At 38.7% G+C, this 24,545-nt stretch overlaps 1 protein-coding gene across 1 annotated transcript; it reads left to right on the top strand.

The window, feature by feature from the left end:
- Positions 1-5,409: 5,409 nt before the first annotated feature.
- LOC308522042 (pro-glucagon-like) lies at positions 5,410-10,354 on the top strand (the record flags this gene model as incomplete). The annotated part of the gene is made up of 4 exons (XM_081095218.1): positions 5,410-5,501; positions 6,966-7,124; positions 8,653-8,874; positions 10,213-10,354. The coding sequence occupies 4 exons, from the start codon at positions 5,410-5,412 to the stop codon at positions 10,352-10,354; spliced, it is 615 nt and encodes a 204-aa protein (XP_080951344.1).
- Positions 10,355-24,545: the final 14,191 nt, after the last annotated feature.

The following is a 24,545-nucleotide window of genomic DNA, read 5'->3' as shown; positions in this document are numbered from 1 at the left end:
TATCTTTATATCTAATATCTTTACATCATCTGCAGAGCTCCCTTCTTAGGACTGCTCCCTAAACAAGTAGCACCTGAAAAGGAAAGAAAAACAGATACACAGAAAGAGAGAGGCAAAGAAGCATCTTCCCACATGGATAAGGAAGAAAAAGTAGAACTGAAAGCCAAACAATAAACTGTAGCCAATATACCCATGAGGATCAGGGCAAGAGGGAAGCACAATTTGATCATATGTTAAACTAAATCACACTCTCATGCCATTACTGCATTGATGTGTTCTTCCAGGTGGCTGTGAGTGTCACTGTTCTCTGCTCTTTTGCCCCCCCTGCTGGCAGTGCCAAGAGGCAGTCCTCAGGTCAAAACTGCAGCAAGCACCAGGGAGGAGGTGGAGAAATGAGATGGTGTTTTATGCAGCTGTGCTTCACAAACCTTAATATGCATATGAATTGCCTGGAATCTTGGGAAAATGCAGGTTCTTATTCAGTTAGTCTGGGCTTGGCCCAGAGTCTACATTTCTAGGAGGTGATTCTGGTCCATAGACTATGCTTTGAATAGCACCGCCTTCTATCATCAGAAATCACCAGCATGGAAACCCCTTCCTGAGGTTTTCCAACTTCATGTAGAATTAATCCCGATGGCATGTAAGTAGTTCTCTACCCAATAGTGGGTCCAATCCACAACTGAAGTGTTTGAGTGCATTGGAAATGTTCCTCCAGTTGTATCAGTGATTTACTTCTGTACAAATCATCACCTTCATCACGCTGCTGATGATATTAGAAGATTGAAGCCTGGTTAGAAAATGTCATGATGGGTTTGCCACATAGAATTAGATTTTTCTTTTAGAAGGGTCATTGAAGCCACCGTCTCATTCTACAGTTTCAGAAGCTGAGGCACTGAGCGATATGTGACTGGACCACAGGTACACAGAATGTTGACAGCAGCCAGACTAAAATCTAATTACACTTACACAGTCCTCATGCTGTCGGTCCAGTCCCTTCCTATATTTCTCTTTGTCTAAAGTGATCAGACTCATAGCTGCTAAATCTATAGATCATTAAAGTCCTAAGTGGCAGATGATGAAGCTCAAAAAATACATATGATAGCATGATTGTATCTTGTCCTTTTGTAAATTAGTGTCCAGCTCTTTTATCAGTAGAATTAGCCTTTAAATATCCATTAGAAGGAAAAAGAAATACTAAACCCTGTCTTATTAGCATCCCCTATCTTGGATGTTTAATCCTCATTTGGCTATATGCTTCTTCTGGACTCCAATTTCTTGCAATAGAACAGTTTAGGTTCGAATGAATATTCTTTAAAATTGCCCCCAAATACAAATTAATTCCATATAGTGTGGATGAGAAGATTACTAACCATGTTTCAAGTGAGTGATGTATTTATTTGGGGAGATGAAAGGATTATATTCAGATAAATTCATCATAACTAAGTAGCAAAACGGAAAGACTTGTAAGACCCTTAATTGAGGCCATCCTCAAAGAAAGGTTAGCCATAAAATAAGTAATTTCACATCCACAGCATCAAAACTCACTTCAGAGTGAAGCATAGTAACCTCCATCTTGGGTAAAAATTGCTGTTTAAAATTTTAAGCCTGATATGCTGGCTTCTGTAAACATTTGCTTGTTTAAATAATAGGGTAGGTAGCCTAAGTGACTCCATTTTGACCTCTGTTTCCAGAATAAGACCTGGAAACTCACATAAACCACCCCATTTTGTTGCCAGCCCCCTTGTGCTTATACAAAGGCTATTCTCCTGTGCCTGAGCACCAGAGCCCCAAAAATGCTTTCCCTTGACTCAGTGGCTCCAGGAACTGAAACTATAGATAACCTTTAGAGATAGGTAACTTTGCTCAATTTGGCTTCTGTACAAACTGCTTTCACAAGGTAGTTCCACGTTCCAACATCTAGCAGGATGTGGTTTTTGCCTTTATAAGCTTGCTGCTGTACGCACTCGGGACTTCGAGATTTGGAGAGAGCTAATGCCCCCTTGTAGCCGCCAGCTTTTGAATTGAAGACTCCTTGATTTGATTCCGTGACTGAAGCGTCCTGTGTTCGACTCGCGGGGTACATTACAACAAGAGTTCGTCAGCAATTTTCATACCTGATTGGTGAGTGAAAGGTGAATTTCCCAACTGCCCTTTCCATTCCCCAAGAATTAAAAAAAGGCATGAGAGTAAATAAAGTTTCTTGGCCTCTGAGATCCCACCCAGTGTAAGGAATAGAATGAGATGAGAGAAGGGAGTGGGCGAGTTAAATCATTTGTAACAAAAGCCCATTACTTACAGAGGAGAAATTTATATTGTCAGCGTAATATCTGTGGGGTTAAACAGTGCTAGAGAGCATATAAAGCAGTGTGCTTTGGTGCAGAAGTACAGAGCTCAGGACCCAGCTCATCTCCAGTTCCAAAGAGGGTTCGCTCTTTCTCCACCTGCTCTATTCTATGCCTGATATCAGAAGGTAAGTTTCCTATTGTGTGATTGTAAGACTGTCTATTCAGATTTGGGTATAGTTAAGTATTTTTAAGGGGATAAAGTATGAATTCAAATGTTGTTCTTTGATCTTATATTTTTCACTAATAATACACAGGGTAGAATTGAGTTGAAAAAAGTGATACAAAATATATTTACAGGAACGTCAACACAGTGAAGCCGCAAAATGAGTTGAAAACTAATTCAATAAAATGATATGAAGTTGAAAGAAAAACAAATATTTAAATCAATGAACTTGTTATAAGACTTAACTGTTATGAGAACTGTGTTTTTAAAATAAGGGTAACATTTTAATTATATAAATATTTTTCTTAGATTTTATTAATGTGTCTATAACTTTGGACAGAAGCCCCCTTTTAAAATCAGCAGAAATGTGTCCATTAGAGAGGCTATAATACCAATTGCTCCTTACCAGTGAAAATTTATCATTTTCTAAAAGAGAAGAATCAACATCATCTTTCAAATATTCAAATTTCTGATAACTCTATCAAAAACTCAAAGTCAGCTGTTTGTGAATAAGATAGCACATTTGGTGCAGTGAACTACTCAACTACTGGGAATTCTTTGAATGGAGCTGATTAATAATTGTCTACTATGTATTCAGGACCAATAGGAATAAATAAAATGTCTAAAATGCCCACAATATGAAATACAATGTTAGTAAATCTCTATAGAAACAAAATCAGATGCTCTAAAATACACATTTAAGCCCTTAGGGAAAAGAATGATTTTACAAAGATCCTCAATGGAGTAAATGATCAAGTGGTGTGTTTTCCTACACATACCAAGGACCTATGAGAGGAAATGAGCTGTTCAATTTTAAAAAGTATCAATTTGACGTACAACACCAATACATTTAGAGATATTATATAATGCCACCTTGCTTATGTCTAAGATTAATTTTCTAAAAGTCTTTCTACACGGAGAATGCTATTGTTCCCTTATTTTCCCTTTAAATTTGAGTGGAAATGTGTGGTTTTTACAAAACTACACATTCTCTCCTTAGGCAATCTGAAGGATGTGGAGGGGAGTAACTGGAAATTCTTCTATTATTGAATAAGATTGTGAATCTAAAATAATATAAACATTTGCTTCCTCAGTAGTGGCATTCAAACAATTAAGCTTATTCTCAATGTTTTTTACAATTCTATAAACTTAAAAATGAACGAATAAAATTTTAAAAAGCATTTTCTCTTTCAGTAGAACTCAACTCACTGCCTATAGAAATCTTGGATCATTCACTACTGTTTCCCCCTCCAATGGCTCCCATAGCAGCAGAACAGCACATGCTTTAAATCTCCCTCCATATAGAATATAGTGAAGATTTTGTAAAACCTTTAGGGACTTTGCATAGAAGAAATTACTTGGGACTAATTTGTTTTTGCAACAGTGGTGTAATTCTAAAGGAAATCTTTGCTTTTTTTTTTTTTTTAATTCCGGAAGGCATGAATTTATAATTGAGATGTATAATCAGAAGCAATACCTACATATATGGCAACGTTTCCAAAGTTTACCTACAAGATCAACTGAACCATATCAAAATGCCAAATTAGTAATTTCATGTTGATGAATGAAGAAGGGAGAATATGTAATTACTATTATGTTGCTTTGTTTAACTAACTACTTAATCTAAAGAGACTTAATATTTCAAAGAATAAAATACCACTGCTGGTATTCAGTCTCCATGTTTTAGTGTCAAAGCTAGACAGCAAATATGGCTAGGATGTTAAAGAAAAGATTGATACTTTGAAATGATAATATTTGTAAAATCCTTATTTCAAACCAATTGCCATTTGCTAAAAATACTCATTCTAATTATTTATGGATAAACATAATCAAACTTGGATTGAAATCCCCACATCTCACGGAAACATGGTGGGACTTGAGTAGTAGAGAGAAGTCCATGACAAATGCTAGACTTGAGGTTTCTATTCAGAAAATAGAGGAGCTTGCCCTGTGGGGATGTTCTGCCCCAAATTCATTTTAGTTCCCACCTTACACACTGCCTCATCATGCCTTTGGCATCCTGTGGCTTCATGGGGCATCTGCTTGTGGTACAAGGACAAGCAACCAGGTGTATCCTACAACTAGGCCTAGGGTGTCACAAGCAGTGAATGACACGTCTTGGACTAAGTCCAATTATAAAATAACCTGGGGAGCTCTGAAACTTCAAAAATAGGCCTTGATTTTCATTATGACTGTGATCTCTTGAGTTTCTTACTTGTTCAAGTTGCCAGAAGCATTAGTTCTTGCTGCAAATTGCTTGTCTTTAAAACAATTTTTCCCTTTAATTTAGAACAGGTCAAAGCACCCTAAAATACCTCAAATCTATTGGCCACTTTATAATTACAAAGTCGAGACCAAGTTATACTATTTAAAATATAAATGAATAATACATCTGAACCGACAGCTGGTATGCCAAGTTGTAGCCCAAGGTCGCTTTAAGATGGTTGAAATGCAGTATAATGTAAATGATTGAAAGTGAAGGACTATTAATTCAAAGCCAGATTGATAGTGAAGGTGGTGGCATTATGAATAAGGTGACATTCAGGCTAACCATATGTAGCATATCATCTACAGTGGTTATCTTGAATGTTTATCATAGACATTTTTAATTCCAAATCTGAAAATGAGCCTTCTAATTATTAACAGACGTGTCCTACATTAATGAAAAACCTTAAAGGTGGTACACATTTTTTAAATCCTTTTTTTTTGCCACCAAAAAAATCTGGGGGAAAATATAATCTACTTTTTAAAATATACTCAAAATGAAATAGATTTTCTTTTTTTAAAAAATAATATTTACTTTCTCATAATTAAATGAATTGAGCCTGACATGTTTAAATATGGTTGCCTTTCTCCCTCCACAAATCTCTCCCAGTCTCTGTGCACCAACAGGCACCAAACATGAAAAGCATTTACTTTGTGGCTGGATTATTTGTGATGCTGGTCCAAGGCAGCTGGCAGCGTTCCCTTCAGGACACAGAGGAGAAGTCCAGGTATTCACTCTTTAGACTTGAACTAACAAGCACGATGGTTATAATATGGTCTGTGAAAACTATAATTTGTGAAGAGGTCTCAGTAACTGAGAGTAAATACTCTGTACAATTTTAAAAAGTTTAAAATATCATTGTGATAAAGTTGTTTCTGGAGTATAGATCAGTATGTTGTTTCGAAACCAAAGGAGTAGGCTATGTTGGAAAATGTGTTACATGGGAAATTATAGCTTGTTGAAATCTTCAGCTGATCCTATCTATCCATTCACTACTCACACACTGCATAGCAGATTATTTTAATTATTCACACCAACTTTTTTTTTATTACTCCTTTTTCAAAAATAACACTGTTTCTTACTAATTGTAAAAGTCATACATGCTCATGATACAAAATATGCACAAAATGTTATGTATTTACTGTATTTAGAATATATCTCAGATCATTATACAGCTTCATATTATGCCTTTTATCTTAGCATTGTATTGTTAGCTCTTTCGTATAGCATTACAAATATCTATTAAATGTATGATATTTAATAGCTGCATACTATTTCATCTCATAAGTGTATAATATTTATTTAACTATTCCTCTTCTATTGAACACTTGAGTTCTTACATTTTCCTACAAAGAATGCTGCAAATAACTTTTCTCCCTACATTTTTTTTACTCTTTCCTGAGGCTAGATTTTTGGTACTAAAATTACTGTGTCAAAGGGTTTGAATAAGTTTAAGTCTTTTATAATATCTTGCCTGCTTGCTCTCCAGAAAAGTCATACACATGCACACTCCGCTCAGCCTTATAGAAATACTCCTTTCATAATAGCTTCCCCCATATTAAATCTTTGCTATTTTGACAGGTGAGAATAGTATCTCAATTTGATTTCTGAGTATTAATACTATTGAATATTTCTCCATATTTGCCATGGCAAACAACTGTTGATTACCGGCATGTGGATTATCCACTACACAGTTTGAAATTAGCAAGTGGGATTTTTCTTGGCATCATTTAAGTTTTTAATTGTCTTTCTCTTTCGTCATCAGCTATCATGTAACCAGGTAATGGAGCTAGATTTTTAGATTGACACATGCAAACAAAATTCAGAACACAGATCAGCTGCCGAAATGATTTGGGATTCTTCATTCTTTTAAAATAGTCAAGTCATTGCTCTCTTCTATCATTACTAGCAGAATCATAAGTACATTAATTACTTTATAAAAACTATTTATTTAATCTTATTTCAGTAAAGAGGAAGCCAGTTAAAAATCTGCTCCCAGGATTTAGAATCAGAGTGCATTCAACTCTAACAAAACTCTGAGATTCCCGTGGCAAACAAGGTGTCCCTCATATCAACTGAAATGCTCAAGGCACCTGCCTTTCAATTTCCTGTGGTCTTGTGTTTTCAAGGTGCTTCTTGAGTGAGTCCACTCAAGAAGAGACTTAGTTGCACCAATCACTGTTCTTCACAGCTTGTTCCCAGCTCCCCATGCAGACTCACGCAATGATCTGGGTCAGATACATAAAGAGAAGCGCAACTCTGAAGAAGAAAGGATCCTCAGTGAGTTCGACGAGTTTATGCAAAAGGAATGTGTCCAGGATTTCGTGACTTGGTTGCTGGATGAAAACAAGTGAGAGTCTAAACCTGGCCCCAAATTTGCACACAAGTGTGTTACTTAAATATGTCTAAAAATCTCCTGACTTTCATTATGTTATTATGCTCATCAAATAGGGCATATAAGCTCTTTCAGCTTTGATGATTTCAAGGTTGGTGATGCTATTCTCCATATTATGCCTCTGAAAGTCCCACTTCTCACCCTGAAAACGCCTTACCCACCCTGTAATGAAACGTAGATTTTAAATTATTTTCCCCACTGCGGACTTAGCAATATTTACTCTCTTACCCATTTTCTATTAAAATTGAAAGCTGACTTTTTTAGACATGAATGGTTAGGAATCTATTTTTTGACCAAAAGATAAGAGCAAATTCAACATTCCCCTGTAGCATTCAAACTCATGACTGTAATCACATTTAAAGTAACCTCTAGCCAAGTTAATCGTGGTAAGGAATGGAAACAGATGCAGTCATTTTCTTGTAGAATACAATCCAAGATACACATTTAAAATTATAGCCTAGCTGCACCGCATAATGAGAGAAGAAGGCAAATAAGAGCGCAAGCCCTTTGTAAGGCATACATTTTAATGTTGGATTTTCGTTGACAGTGTTGGGTTTTACGGTGCATGTAGGCTACTGAGGGAAATCTTTCACAAGGGTTTCACAGAGATGGTGGAATTTCACAATTTCTTTGGAGAGTGGCCCACAGGGGAAGGGAGTTGTGCATCCAAAGTAGCTGAAGGAATCTAAATATCAGGATAAGGACATAGATTTGCCTGGAGAGAGAGAAAGAGAGAGAAAGAGAGAGAATGAATATGGGTCAGCTGGAAGAATTGGAGAGAAAGAATGGTTTACTAAAAGTTCTTCAAGTGGAGGGCATGACAGGAAAGATATGGTCATATTCAGAGCAGACACTGGGAGAATTCCCTGTTAGTGACTACAGACATGGCCATTGGTGAAATAAGAGAAATATGAAAAAAAAAACAATTATCCTCATTTCTAGAAAGGGAATGCTACAATTTGGTAATCTAATGTAAAATAATCCTCCTCTCAGGCAGTTTCTGTTGTGTGTTTAAGATGAAACCTTCCAGGGGTAATGGGTGCAGGAGGGCAGCTGGTCAACCACCTACACAGATCACATTTGAGGATGATATGGGGTCATCATCTTAGCTTTCCTCACTGCTGTCCCATCACATGTTTCCTTTCATCCGTTATCACGTGGTTCTTTTGATGACATTTTGAGATGGTCCCTAGCTTTCTCTTGACTCATTTAACTATGTCTGATCCCATAAGTATTAACAAACAGCTGCCTTGTCTGCAAGCTGCATAACATATTGGAGAGTCCACATACACTGAGGCGGAAGTAAATGCAACAGTAATAATCAATGGCACGGATAAGCAGAAGAGGTGTACATGGGTGTGCTGATTGGGCCAATGCTCCCCTTAACTGCTATTATCTCTCTACCATCAACCGCCCATTCAGATACTTCATGTAGTTTCAGGACGAGTCTCCTAACTACCCTCATCACACAAATCTCCCTCAGTCTCTTCAACCCCATGCTGCCACTACTTACAGGTGAGAACCATATTGCTAAAGAGACAGATCTTCAATATAACTTTCATGTTTCTATCAAGATGGGCATTGCCAAACGTCATGATGAATTTGAGAGACATGCTGAAGGGACCTTTACCAGTGATTTAAGTTCTTATTTGGAAGGCCAAGCTGCCAAGGAACCCATTGCTTGGCTAGAGAAAGGCCTAGGAAGGCAAGAGTTAAGTCTGTACACTCTTATTTAACTTTATTTTTTATTTTTGCATGATGTTGAAAACTTACACTACAGTTATCTATTTATTGATTTGAGTTATAGAAGCAATTAGTATAGTCTCACAAAGTAAGGAAATAACTCCTATTGGTGGGAGACAATCTACAAGAGTTTAATATGTTTTATCTGTAGTAGTAAGTATTAATAATAGAGTCAGACAGGTGGTATTTTTATCCCACATTAGAGTTGTGTTATAATGAGGCGATTCATTTGTCAATCCAAGACACTTTTGAGAAGAGGGTGCTATTGAGAACTACATCACAATAATAAGCTTAAACTAGAAAAACTAGGGATGAGGAAAAAAGAAATAATGCTGAAAACTTAAAGTTTGAAGTTAAGTATTTACATATGGGATCAACATATATTTGTGTTACTGTTTAGCTAATAATCTGATAAAGACTGAAAGGTATTAAACTTAAGATGTTTAATGAAATGACACTCAAAATATAAATATGTGCAAACATCCATATATTTAACAACATCCCCATTTTATGGGACTGTCATATAAATAGCCATTAAAATTTCACAGCTGAAAATAAGACTAAGCCGTTAGGTACCTTCTTGGATCTTACCACAACCAAACAGACCCCTGAACCGTCTCATTTTCTCTTGACCATTTTGATTGACATTTGAATTATGAGAAGCAGGAAATTCATGTTCAACTCAATTTTTGTGAAATTTAAAGCAAGCTTACTGAGACTTGGAGAAATCTTAAGACCAAAGGGATTGTATTACTATTTAGCTAATAACCTGATATTGCCACTGCTTTTTTAAACATTGATGACCCAATTTACAAAATCAGTGGTAGAATAGTTGCTTATACTTGAGGACATTTTATGATATTTTAGAGGGGCACCAAAAATGCTGCTAATTAAACTAATAAAAAAAGAAAATCTAATATAAAGTTTAATCCCTTAATACTGCACTTTGCAAGGCTGTTCTAATAACTACTAGTTTTACATTTTTCTGAATTTTAAACAGACTAATAGTCTCAATAATAACTTCTGTGTTGCCAATATACTAAAATCTCTGGAGCTGTTGGACCACTGCAGAAGGCATGAAGTTTTACAGGCTGGGTTTCCCGTCCTGCTCTGCTCTTCACTACCTCCAGATTGTCCATTCTGACATGCACCAGTTCATGCAGGTTCCCACAGTCAGCCCTCTGTAAATATGACATCCTGTTTTCTCAGTGACCCGCCCACGTTACCAGTGATATGCAATCAGAAAGCATGTATTTAAAGCATTTAACCAAATACTGATTTTTATCCCCTTTGTCCTCAGACTCCAAAAAGGCGTTCCTGAAACGGTCCGCCGCAGACATGTCGATGGCTCTTTGTCCGATGAAATGAACACAGTTCATGATATTCTTGCCAACCAGGAATATATAAAGTGGCTGCTGCAAAACAAAATTACCGACAGGTGATTGCCTTTTAGTGCGTTCTGAAAACCATCAAAACTTTCATAAACAGCTACAGGTTGTTCCTTGTGTGAGGAGTGGAGTCTTTGCTCTCTTGGTAGATAAGCAAAAGTATGACTCATTTAAGAATACATCATTATATTTGTTTTAGATAATTATACATTTACTCATTCACCCACTTACTCCAAAAATATTTCCTGAGTGTCAATTAAGGGACAGGGCATAGGAACACAGATAAGAATAAAACATGGAAATATACATCATTCGCGTGATAATGTGACATTCTATATTGCTACATATTTTGAATTTTTAGCACAAATAAATTTGGTCTTATATACTTAATGTAATAAGGATAATAGAAACCTAAACACCAAAAGTAACCACTTATCTTGGTGGGTTATAATTGCTTTTTATAACTATTTATACACTTTATATTCCTTGACTGGGTAACTTTAGGATGTCATCTTTGAGTGCAAATATTTGACAAGTTCAAAAGACTATGGGATTCATAAGACAAAATGATCAATAAATAACTTTTACCAAAATAAATCTTTAAAATATTTCCCAGATAATTTATCTATATCATCTGAGTATGATAGTTCTGTTATATGACTGTCTTTTTCTTTTATCTTTAGGAAGTAAGTATGTCACTACTCAAGATCATCTTCATAACATCACCTACCAACCACAGGGGATGTTTGAAATTTTAAGTTCTGTAAATTTAAGAGGTGTATTCTGAAGCCATGTTGCTTTACATGCCAATGAATAGATTGTCTTTTATGGCTGTGTTGCCAAAAGAGTAGAAATGGAATAAACCATTATCAAACTATTGCTAAAATATCAGCTTTAAAATATAAAAGTGAAAAATCTTATTTTCTTCTTGTTTTGGATGAAGTACCCTAACCTGCTTATATAGTTAGCAATGAAATTGTTTTTCTGTGGTATGATTTGTACATGTAAATTATTCCAATCACAGCATCTCTGCATTTAAATAAGTATTGGGCTGGTAGCCACAGTGGTGGAACTGGAAAGAAAACTTTCTTCTTGTAACTTTTGTCATAAAAATGCTCATCTTTCAATATATCAAAGACATACTTAAATAAAAGCTTTAAGCATCTTTACTGTTGTCTGTTTTCGCTTCTTCATGCCCCCACTCCTTCCAAACATCTCTTCTTCCTGAGCCTGAAGTCCACAACCCAACTCTGGCACCCAGGCATTGCTTCGGGTGGTTAACATTTTGAGCCAACATTGGACACTCACGATATTTTATATAAATGTATTGTTTTCTGGCTTATTTTGAAAGATTAGGACATTGAGCAACATTAGACCCACAAAACAAATCTCTTCTGGAGAAGAATACAAGCTGCCTCCTTTTGAAGAATCACAGCTCGTAATTGTGCCCCCTACACACACACAGACACACACAGACACAGCCACACACACACATAAACACACATAGACACACACACAGACACAGACACACACAAACTGCACACTTATATGCGCTCATATACCCACCCTCATGTAATGTACACAGTAGGCCCTTTCCCCTGACCCATTTTACTTACGCATATCACTTGCCTGGCACCTGCTGACATTTAAGTAGCCATCATGCCTTGGGCCAGTCTGATGTCGATTGCCATGCCAGACACTTTTGTTTTTTATATACAGCATTGCCAACTCCCTTCCTCTCTTTTTTTATTGAAATACTAGAGGCCCAATGCACAAAATTCATGCAAGGAGCTCAGCCCCCACCGCCGCTGTGGCTTCATCTGGAAGGTTGTCCAGAAGGACCAGTGTTCTAATTAGCATATTAGGCTTTTATTATTAGAGACTAGTGGCCTGGTGCATGAAATTCGTGCACAGGGGAAGGTATATTCCTCAGCCTGGCCTGCACCCTCTCCAATTTGTGACCCCTTGAAGAATGTCCTACTGCCAGTTTACAGGGATCGGGCCTCAACCGGCAGTCAGACATCCCTCTCGCAATCCAGGACTGCTGGCTCCTAACCACTCACCTGCCTGCCTGCCTGCTTGATTGCCTCTAACCATTCTGCCTGCTTGCTCCCAACTGCCCCCCCCTCCCCTACTGCTAGCCTGCTTGCCCCCAAATGCCCCCCTGCCAGCCTGATCACCCCAAACTGCCCCTCCCTGCTGGCCTGCCGCCCCTACCTTCCCTCCCCACTGGCCTGCTCATCCCCACTGTCCCCCTGCTGGCCTGCTCACTCCAAACTGCCCCCCCCCCGGCTGTCCTGATCACCTCCAACTGACACCCACTGATGGCCTGCTTGTTCCCAACTGGCCCCCTGATGGTCTGCTTACCCCCAGTGGCCCTGCCCCCCAACAGCCTGATCACCCACAACTGCCCTCCCCTCTTGGCCTCTAACCACCTCTACCTCGGCCCTGCCACCATGTCTTTGTCCAGAAGAACATCTGGAAGGTCTCCCAGTCTAATTAGCATATTACCCTTTTATTAGTATAGATGAATTATTTTATAGAATCGGCATTTTATTACAGATGGTTTCCCATGGCATTTTTTCTAAAGAAGTAAAAATTACTTAAAAAAATGTTTCAGGAAGACTTTGAGAAATTTATAGTATCTGCTTTTCTTCCAAGAAAGTTGTCACTTTTATGCCAGCATGAGAATTATTTGTATGCTTTGTATGTCAGCATTGGGCCACTGTGACTGGGGGGCACTTAGCTTGACTTGAGAGTAATTATCTTGCTCACTGGCTGGGAGGGAGGGTGTGTGGCAGAGGAGATAAATACTCAGTTCTGGATTATTCATAGATTGCTGACTTTCTGGATTGATTATAAAGCCCCTCCTTTTATTGATGTCCACCTTCTATTGACAGACATCTACCCTGGTAGAGAAATGAGATGAAACTCTCTTTCTTTTCATTGTAAAAAGCATTTGAATTCCTAAGGTGTGATAAGGCCTCCCAGCCATCAACAGTCAAGGTACACATTTTCATGGAGGATGTTCCCACTCTTGAATAAATCAAAACAATTTATTCTTTTAATTTAAACTTTCTTCTATAACTGTTTTCTTGTTACTTAAAAGCTAATTTTTTTGAAACTACTTCCAAAGCTTTTCAAGCTGTATATGTCCTTGGAATGAATTTATAAATTAGAATTGAGCCCTGCCAGTGTGACTCAGTGGTTTAGCATCGACCTATGAACCAGGAAGTCACAGTTTGATTCCAGGTCAGGCCACATGCCTGGGTTGTGGTCTTGATCCCCAGTATGGGGCATGTAGGAGGCAGCCGATCAATGATTCTCTCTCATCATTGATGTTTCTTTCTTTCTTTTTTTAATATATTTTATTGCTTTTTTACAGAGAGGAAGGGAGAGGGATAGAGAGTTAGAAACATCGATGATAGAGAGAAACATTGATCAGCTGCCTCCTGCAAGCCTCCTACTGGGGGTGTGCCTGCAGCCAAGGTACATGCCTTTGACCAGAATCGAACCTGGAACCCTTCAGTCCGCAGGCCGACGCTCCATCCACTGAGCCAATCCGGCCAGGGCTCATCATTGATGTTTCTCTCTCTCACTCTCCCTTCCTCTCTGAATCAGTAAGAGTATATGAGAGAGAAAGAGAGAGAGAGAGAGAGAGAGAGAGAGAGAGAGAGAGAGAGAGAGGAATATATGTTTGTAAATAACAAAACATGTATTTGATGCTCTTAGAAAATCTTATTTTCTTTCATTAAAACTTGTACAGTATAGGGAACTCCATAGATTCTCTTAATTTGAAGAAATTTAGAGGGAAAGGTACTAATTCAGAGTTCCTTGGGAAAATGTGTCACTTATATATTTCTTTATGTTTATTTTTTTAAAATAAAAAACTGAAATATTTTCTATTCAGAAAATATATTTGGATCTAAATATCTTCTATAATTTTAACGCTAAAATATCAATTTAAATATTTTAAAAATGGTTGGGATGTTTGTTTGTTTTTTAAATAAGTTAGGTTACTGAAGTTCTACATGTTACTGGATCACCTGGGGTAATTTTCTGATTGGAAAATTAAGAACTATAGTCAGAGGGGAGGACATGAGAATATTTTTTTTTTTATTTACTTGCTCTTTTTTTTTCTTTTTTTATTGCTTAAAGTATTACAAAGTGTATTATATATGTCTCTTTCCCCCCCCCCCCACCCCCACCCCGCCCTTGACAATCCCCTGGCCTCCCCTACCCCCCAGTGTCTTATGTCCATTGTATGCTTATGTGCATGCATACAAGTCCTTCGGTTGATCTCTTACCCACCCCCCTCCTGCCCTCCCACCCTCCCTGGCCTTCCTGCTGTAGTTTGACAGTCTGTTTGAGGCAGCTCTGCCTCTGTATCTATTTTTGTTCATAAGTTTATAATGGTCTTTATTATCCAGAAATGAGTGAGATCATATGACATGAGAATTTTTAAAGAACATATTCAATTTACTTTAGAAGCTGAACCTCTCTTATCATGTGACTTGTTTTGTATGTTTGTTAAACTATATGATCACATAAGCATTGCTGCTATTGGAACAAACAGTGACAGATGATTCGGGTCATTTGAATGCCCACTGTCTGTTTTAATTTGTATGTTCATTTTGACTTTGTCATATGCTCAAACTTCAGTGGAAGTCATGAGAACCTATTATTTTTGCCTGCTCCCTCCTTTACATTGGAAATACTCTTTTTCACTCAGAGGGACCTTAACTTGAATGTAAGGGATTCTTTCCCTTGCCAACTTTTTTCTTCCTTGCCAAGTAAGAGAGTTGTTGTGAACTCTTTAGTGATGCCTTCCCCAGGATATTTGTAGATGTGGTTGGGAAAAGTCATTTCATCCCCGACCTTAGCATGTCAGGTGCTGGGATGCCTGGAGGGCTGCCATGCCTGTGCCTCCAGCCCTCCCTTAGCATTCACAGATCAGGGGGCTGCAGGCATGGCTGCACCCTGGGGCTGTACCAGGTGCCCAGGGTGCTGCCATGCCTGCTGCCTCGCCCCTGCCTTCACGATTGCAGATCCTGGGGCCCCAGGCACACTTGCACCTGGTAGCCCAGGTGCAGCCGTGCCTGTGGCCCTGCCACTCCCTTCGCAATCGCAGATCAGATGGCCGCAGGCAGGCTGCACCCTGGGCCTGCACCCAGTGTCCAGGATGCTGCCATGCCTGCTGCCCTGCCCCTCCATCTCGATTGCAGATCTGGGGGCTGCAGGCATGGCTGCACTAGATGCCCAGGGTGCCACTGTGCCTGTGGCCCTGCCCCTCCCTTCGCATGGCAGATCAGAGGGCCATAGGCATGGTTGCAAACTGGGCCTGCACCCAGTGCCCAGGGTGCTGCCTTGCCTGCTGCCCAGCCCCTCCCTTTGTGATTGCATACCAGGGGGCCCCAGGCACGGCAGCACCCAGTACCCCGTGCAGCCGTGACTGTGGCCCCGCCCTTCCCTTCATGATAGCAGATCAGAGGGCTGCAGGCACAGCTGCACCCTGGGGCTGCACCTGATGCCCAGGGTGCTGCCATGCCTGCTGCCCTGCCTCTCCCATCACGATCGCAGATCAGGGGACCGCAGGCACAGTTGCACCTGGTGCCCGGGGTGCCACTGAGCCTGGGGCCCTGCCCCTCCCTGCACCATTGCAGATCAGGGGGCCACAGGCCACCCGGCACCCCTGGCCCCAGGGGTCCTGCACCCGGGCTCTCTCTTCCTCCGATCGCCATGGCGATCACCAGCACACCAGCTGGGGCTGTCGCCTGGCCTGCTGCCAGGCTTTCCAATGGCAATCACCAGCTGGGGGGTGGGCAAAGGCAGCCCGCTCTTACCTGCCACCATTCTTCCATCTTTCCCCTTTTGCATCCCATCATTGCACCTATGTATGCAAATTAGCCACCATCTTTGTTGGCAGTTAATTTGCATATCACCCCGATTAGCCAATGGGAAGGGTAGTGAAGTTATGGTTAATTACCATGTTTGTCTATTATTAGATAGGATAATCAACAAATAACATTGTTTAAGTTCTATAATGAGCAAATTTTATACATTTATTTATTGCAATATGATTACCACCTTAGTTTTAGCAAAGCTTCTATCAGGTCACATAATGATTATTTCTTCAGGGCATGAGAACATTTAAGATCTAGTCTTCTGGCAAATTTTAAGTAAATAATACAGTATTGTGGATTTTAATCACTATGCTCTGCATTAGATGGCAGAATTTACTCATCTTCTAGTTGCAAGTTTGTACCCTTTAAGAATGTCTCCCCAATTCCCCCACCCTTAGGCCCTGGTAACCACCATTCTACTCTCTGTTTCTGTGAGTTTGGCTTTTTAGATTTCACCTATAAGTGATATTATACAATATTATCTCACTAGGCATAATACCCTCAAAGTTCATTCATGTTGTTGGTAAATGGCAGAATTTCCTTCTTTCTCAGGGCTGAGCTGACAGAGCAAACCAACAGGAAAATCAATAAGATCTGATAAACTCAATCAACTAAATACACTTAACATTTATAGTATATTGCACCTAGGAATAATAAAATTAATATTTTAAGTACACTTTAAATGTTTACCAAGATTGACTTATGCTGGATCAAAAATCAATAAATTTCAATGATTGAAATTATTTTGAAATGATTTTGACCCAGTGGAATTAAGCTAAAACTAAAAAAAAAAAAAAAAGATACCTTACATATTCACAACTGCTTGAAACTAGGCAATCACTTCTACATAACCCATGGGTCAAAGAATAGATCATAGTAAAATAAAATTAAATACTTTTGAATTCTATGATAATGAAGATATAATAAATACAAACTGGAGAATCAACTAAAGCAGTGCTTAAGGGTAAAAGATAGCTTTAAATACATTTGTTAGAAAAGAAGAAATTAGAAAAACAATAGCTTAACTTTTACCTCAAAAAAACTGAAAAAAAAAGAACATCAACTCTCAAACAGTAAACAAGAGGAAATGAAAAAGAAGAAAATAATGAAATACACAAAAATTGGCAATAAAAATGAAGAAAGCAAAGAGTTTGTGCTTTGACCAGATTAGTAAAATTAATAAGTTCCTAGCAAGACTAGGCAAGAAAAAGAAAAGAGAGAAAAAGTTACCAGTATCCTATATAATAAAATAGTAATATGCAAATAAACCGAATGGCAGAATGACCAGTAGGCAGGGGTGGGACCAGTGAGTAGGCTGTGCCAGGCCACCCAAGGTGTATGCCAGCGGGCAGAGGGAGGGAATGGCCTTGAAGGGGGGAGGAAGGCTGCAACCAGCGGCAATGGCAGAGGGTCAATAGGCGGGCCAGCACCATCCTCTGATAGGCCCATCTGGTCGCTTCCCACAGAGGGAGGCTGGACAGCAATGTCAGGGTGATGAGGTGGCGCCATCCCCTGATTGCCTGTCAAATCACCTCCTGCAGAGGGAGGCCAGACATCTGTAGGACATCCCCTGAGGACTCCAGACTGTGAGAGGGCTCAGGCAAAACTAAGGGACCCCCCACCCAAAATTTTTGTACACTGGGCCTCTAATATATAAAAAAAGAAGAAAATTCTAAAGATTTTACAAACAAAAGTATAATAAATACATACGGAGTGGACAAAAGTAGGTTTACAGTTGTTCATATGGAAAAAATACATTTGGGTTATGATTATTACAATAGCTTCATTAACTCTGTGTTTAGCGTACTCACACACTATAAAGCTACTCTTGCCCACTTCTGTATTACATAAAAATGTATGCCTTACAAATTTGACAATTAGATGAAATGAACAAACTCTTCTAAAAATATTACTAAATTAAACACAAATAATAGGAAAATCTTAATAGTTTTCTTTGTACTCTCAAAGTTGGGTGTGTTATTTTTAAAATTTTCCAGAAATAACTTCAGGCCCAGATGGCTTAACAGGTGAATTATTCTAAACATTGAAGGAAGAAAAGACATCAACATTACATAAACTCTTTGAAATAAGGAAAAAATAAGGAATATTTCCCAGCTCATTTTATGAGGCCAGGATAATATTGATACAAAAATCTAACAGATTTTATAGAAAAGGAAAAGACCAACCTGATTAATGCACAGAGTTGAAAAATCCTATACAAAACATCAATAATCAAATCTAGCAAAATATAACAATACAAACATGGTGCATTCTAAGAATTTCTCGGTGGTTAATCATGTTTTACAAATCCATGTAATTAACAACACTAACAGAAATAAACAGAAGAAAATTAATATGCTTGCTTCAATAAATGTAGCAAACACACCTAATGAAATTCAAGACCCATTGACATTGCGTTAAACCCTCAGAAAATAATAATAATAAAGTTAAAATCTTTAACTACTTTTGGTAGAAAATAATAATTTGTAGGAATAATAAATCAAAATTAGGACTTTATAAAAAGTAATAAAATAGACCAGCACTAGCCAACCTAAGCAATGAATAAAAGTAAACAATACAGGGCTGAGCAGAGTTACAGCTGTGAGTACACGAAACACAGAGTTTATTCCTGTATTATTATTTCTTAATTATTGTATTACCTATTTTTATTGCGTCTATAAACCTACTTTTCCCAGCCATATATATAAAATTAAATTGATCATGATATAACCATTGAAACAGGTGAATTAACACAAATTTGAGACTGCTGGAAGTGCTGAATAAAAATATTTTAAAATCTAAGAGATATGGGTACAATTTTTAATACAATTTTAGAAAATTGTTTCTAGTAGAGATGAAAATGATTTCCATAAAAGAAGTTTTCAAAAGTATTAAAGAACCAATTCGTAAAATGGTATAGACCCAGATGGTTTCACATGGAACATCTATCAAGCTTTCAAAGAGTGGGTAAATAATATGCTTCATAAATTATTCCAGAGGCTAGGGGAAATCATGAGAAGAATGACCTAAATTCTTTTAATAAACTGAGTATATCATTGAAACCTACACTTGATAAAGATAGAAGAAACAAAAAGAAAAGTATGGGCTAATCTCGCTTATGAATCTTGATTTTGAAATCCCAAAAAATAATCAGCAAATAGAATTCAACAGCATTAAACATTAATACACCATGACCAAGTGTAATTTAATCCAAATTACCAAGGATGTTTTAATATTAGGAAATTTATTTACGTAATTAGACCATATTAAGAGATCTAAAAATTTATTTTATTATTACCTCCACACATATATGTATTTGTCTGTACAGATATGCATAATTATGTATGCCACACAATGTCATTGGTAGGTTCTGTGCCTTTCAGCGAAAAAACAACAACATACAATAAAATGAATTTTACCATAGGCTAATTGATACAAACAAGAGTTAAGTTCCTGTGGTATCTCATCAATATTATAAGAAAACAACATTGAAAAAAACAATATTATTTAAGGACTTGCTGCATAAACTCAATGAGGAGGAGGTTTTTAGAGGCTGGAGGGGAAACAGAAGGTTTAGTTCGGTCTTAACAAAGATATCCAGTTGGCTTCCACATCCATCTGTACCCCACAAGAACCCACTAGAACTTGTCCCACAAAACAGTGATGGGGATGTACTGACAGTGCATTAAGAAGAGACAAAAAGAAATGGGGGTACAGATAACAAACCACTGTGGTCTCTGTGGTCCTTCAGGTCTCTCCCAAGCGAAGTGTCCTTAGACATAAGCAGGGCAAGGAGCAGTATGGCTGAAAGAGCGGTAGGACTTGACTTTGAAAAATGTATTATATAAAATTGGAAAAAAAATGATATATTTACTAATTGTTCAGATGGAAAAGAGGGAAAGGGGCTGACTGGTGGAACTCGAGGATTTATTGTTAACTGGTTTAATGCATCAGCTGATTTGTTCAGAAGAGATGCCTGAAGAACAAAGCTGTTTCTTGCCCCAGCCTGATCAGACCACATGTAACACAGAGCTGGGAAAGGTGAGTATGCAAAATGAAATTGCACTCTCTTCCCTTTCAAAGAGAGAGAACTGAGAAACAGAAGAGGGCACAAGGGAAAAAATAGCATCTGTCCTTGGCTAATGTGTCTAGTATGTAGGTAACAAAAACCAACTGAAAAATAATACAGTTTCAGAAAAGTTCATAGGCAGAATATGAGTTTACACCATAACTTTGCTGGATATCAATTCAATAGTTTTACTCTTTAGAGAAGATTCCCCGCCCCCCCGCCCCCAGGGAAATTATAGGTTCCTACCAAGACAGAGTTTTTGCTTTTCCTTCAATGCTTTTGAGAGATCCCTCTGACTTTTCCAACAATCACAATTTCAAGCTTGATGCTTGAAATCATTTCCATTTGACATGTGAAACAAGCACATGACATTTCTAGGAAACTAGCTTTTCCCCCCAAGAAAGATACATTTATAGTAACACATCTTTCCTGAAAATTCATGGCATTTCAGATTCTTAATATTCTACCCCAGCTAGAGAAATTGAACATAGAACAGTGACAGATCAACGTGGCAGAGCAGAGATGTGTTTTAAAATCTGGCAGACTGGGCTTGAATATCAACTCTGCTGGTGACTGGTCATGCTGCTTTGCTTCTTCAAGCCCCAGCAAAATGGGGATAATAGTTCCTACCTTGTGGTTTTGTTGTGACGCATAAGTAAGATAGCCCATTCCAAGTTCATAGTGCAGTGTCTGGCACATAAAACCCTTTCAATACATGAAATCCTACATTACATAAAATATATTAAAACAATTGATAAGCAGTTAAGGTTAGCAATAGTCTGGTGAAAACCCACTAGTTTTGTTCTGAATTTGGATGATGGGAATATAATACTAAGAAACATCTATAAATCCAAAAATTATCTATTAAATAAAACCATTAAGTTCAAAACAAGAGCAGATATTTTCACAAGTCAAGCTGTGTTCATTTCTTATGGCTGATATAACAAATTACCGTAAACGTATTATTTAAAAGTACAAACATATGTTAGTTTACAGTTTTGCAGGTCAGAAGTTCAAAATGGGTTTTTATAGGCTGAAATCAAAATGTTCGCAGGGCCACACTCCCTCCAGGGCCCTAGGGAAAACTTCATATCCTTGCCTTTTCCAACCTCTTAGAGACTTCCTGCATTCCTTGGCTTGTGGACTCTACCTCTGTATTCAAAGTGTATGTCTCTGATCTCTGCTCCCATCATCCTATCTCTTTTTTCTCTGACCCTAATCCGCCTATCTGTCTCTTCTAAGGACCCTTGTGATCACTTGAATCAACATGGATAATCCTTATCACAAGATCATTAAGTTAATCACATCTGCAAAGTCTTCTTTGCCATGTAAGTTAACATAATCACAAGTCCTGGGGTACAGATGTGAACATCTTTTGGGGGGTCCTTATTTAGCCTACTCCCAAAACCAAGACAAATTATACAGATATGGCATGTAGAAAGTAGCAGTTTGACAGTGAAAGGCTTCAGATTTATTATAGAACATAACTTAGGCCAGAAACAAACAAACAAAAAAGGAACTGCTATAATTTAAACAGCAAATATGCTACTGGGATAAGACAAGAAGAAATTTTTTAAAAATATATATATTTACTGATTTCAGAGAGAAAGGAGGAGAGAGAGAGAGAGAGAGAGAGAGAGAGAGAGAGAGAGATCAATGATGAGAGAGAATTACTGACTGGCTGCCTCCTGCATGCCCCCCAATAGGGATCAAGCCAACTCAGGCATGTGCCCTGACTAAGAATCAAACCATGACCTCCTGGTCCATAGCTCGATGCTCAACCACTGAGCCATGCTCGCAGGGTAGACAAGTAGAAAACTTTCAAGAAGGTTCAAGAAACAACTCATTATTTTGAAAATAGCTAAATAAAGGATAAAAGCAAACATTTCTTCTTTGCATTCCTTATACAAATTGTACTTCAAGATTACCAAATAGTTGATAAGGGGATGTTTCAGTCAATATTCTAGAATATTCCATCCAATAGAAAAGAAATATTGGAATTTGAATATCAGTTGGCAACCCCCAATAAATTAATGTGTCTGAATACTGAGTATCAATGAATGTTAACATCACAAAGAGAAAAAAAACCAAAAATTAGTCACCTGCTAATGGAAGACACAACACCTCTTCCCCCAGAATCAAAGCTGACTCTAATACTGTCTCAAGAGGCAACTATTGTTATGCCCAGATTTCAGGATCCCCATGAGACCACACCAGGGAGCCAGCTGTGTCCAATGCAAAAACATAAGAGTCTTTATTCAAACCTGGGCTTGGCTCCCCTACCCTCCTTACTGACGCAGCAGCAAGGGGCAGAGAGAGCTAGCCCAGTGGGAAGAGGGGTTTTATAGGGGGGTTGGAGTAAGGGGAGGAGAAAGGACTGCGGATCCTGCCGATGGGCCAGGCGCAAGTCGGTGTCTTGTTACACATGATGTGGTCATATCTATGGTGCGCACGTCTCTTGATTGTCATTGATTAGTTTAAAGAAGTCCTTGGTGTGGCTAGCAGAGGCTTGGGCTTCTGGGAAGAAGCCTTGCCGAGCACATGGCTGCCCAAAAATATAGGATCCACGGTAAGATGGAGGGCGTAGCCCTTACCTTGGGGCAAGAGGGAGGGCATAGTCCTCGCCCTTTCACTATAAGTTTACAGGGAGAACAAGGGCAGAAGAACATGGTAAGTAAAACCAACTCCATGCCAGCATTTGAAACTGGACTGAGGAAAACTCCCAAGACATGCATCCTGGTTTCTCAAAAACCAAACCAAACAGTAAAACTGCAGAGAGAGAGAAAAGAAAGGAAGGCTGAAACTTAAAATGGACCTAAAAAGTTACCCTGCTTACATGCATGGACCATATTTGAATCTGGATGCAAATAGGCAACTATTAAAAGAAACAATGAAACACTGAAGAAATCCTTTATAATAAAAGCCTTATATGCAAATCAACCAAACAGCAAAATGACTGGTTGCTATGACACACACTGACCACCAGGGGGAGACACTCAATGCAGGAGCTGTCCCCAGCCCCCAGGCCAGCCAAGGCAGGTGCCAGTGTGGGCACCCCCCAGTCACCTGTCAGGCTTAGGGACTCTACCTGTACACAAGTTTTGTGCACCGGGCCTCTAGTTTTAATATAAATTGATGTTTAAAATATCTAAGAAGCATAATTAAATGTTTTGGGTTTTTTTAATATTTTTAATTTTTCAATTGCACATCACATTCAAAATTATGTTGTATTAGTTTCAGGTGTATAGCAGAGTGGTTAGATAATCATATACATCACAAAGTATTTCTAATATGCACCTGACACTGTACATACTTACTACAATACTATAGGCTATATTCCCTATGCGGTACTTTACCTCGGAAGTGCAATTAATTTTTAGGTGCGTGTTTGTGGTTAGGGTTCCTGGATATAGGCGCTGAGACAAGAATTCACATGTCAGTGCGTTTTGAAGGAAGTGCCCCCCAAGAAAACCTGGTAAGGGAGTGAGAGAAGGAGAAGAGATGGGGCAAGGGTGCAATTTGAGGTAAAGTCTCAGCCTCAGGCCGATCCTGTAGGGAGCTCTGGAGTGGATATTACACTGCCCTCTGTCCCACTGTCAGGCAAGGATTTCATAGCTGGTCACCGGCTATGGGAAGAGAGTGGGATAGGAGGTACTTCGCTCTGGCTCTTGGTGGATCTGGAAAGGTGACCTGTTCCACAGCACCCTTTCTGGAGAGCACAATGTAAATTTAAATGTGGAAAGGCCTGACAGCAATTTCCCCAAAGCCTAGGGCCCTTTATGCAAATCAGCCCCTGGAGCAGGCCTGGAGAGTCCCAAGCTCCCTGAACCATTCATGCTAATCTGTAGCTAAAAGTGACATTTCTTTAAGCATTTTAAATGGAAATCTTTCTAAAATGTATCATAGCTTAGAACTAAGGTCAATGAAGGAAGTATACTGACTACAATTTAAACTTTTCTAAATGACTTAAAATGTGTTCCAGGGTGGAAGAATGCAGCGGAGCCACGCAGAGAAGGCTCTCTGGGGGGAGTCTGGGAGAAGAGAGCTCACTCAAGTTAAGCAGGTGCCTTTAATACAGGAATTCTTGGTCCCATTCACACATAGAGGTGCAGTATAGTTCCCCAAAGGCAAGGATTTCCTGAACCAATGACGTACGGCATTGATTCTAAGATGCATAGTCTCCCTCCTCCCCCATTTTAACATCTCTGAAATCCAGATGCCTCTTACAATGGAGCTTATAAACCGAGATGAGTGACTATGAGACTATAAGTCA

The sequence above is a fragment of the Myotis nattereri genome (genome assembly GCF_964212035.1).
Source record: "Myotis nattereri genome assembly, chromosome: 7".
NCBI lineage: Eukaryota > Metazoa > Chordata > Mammalia > Chiroptera > Vespertilionidae > Myotis > Myotis nattereri.
This window is presented reverse-complemented; position numbering and strand designations above follow the sequence as displayed.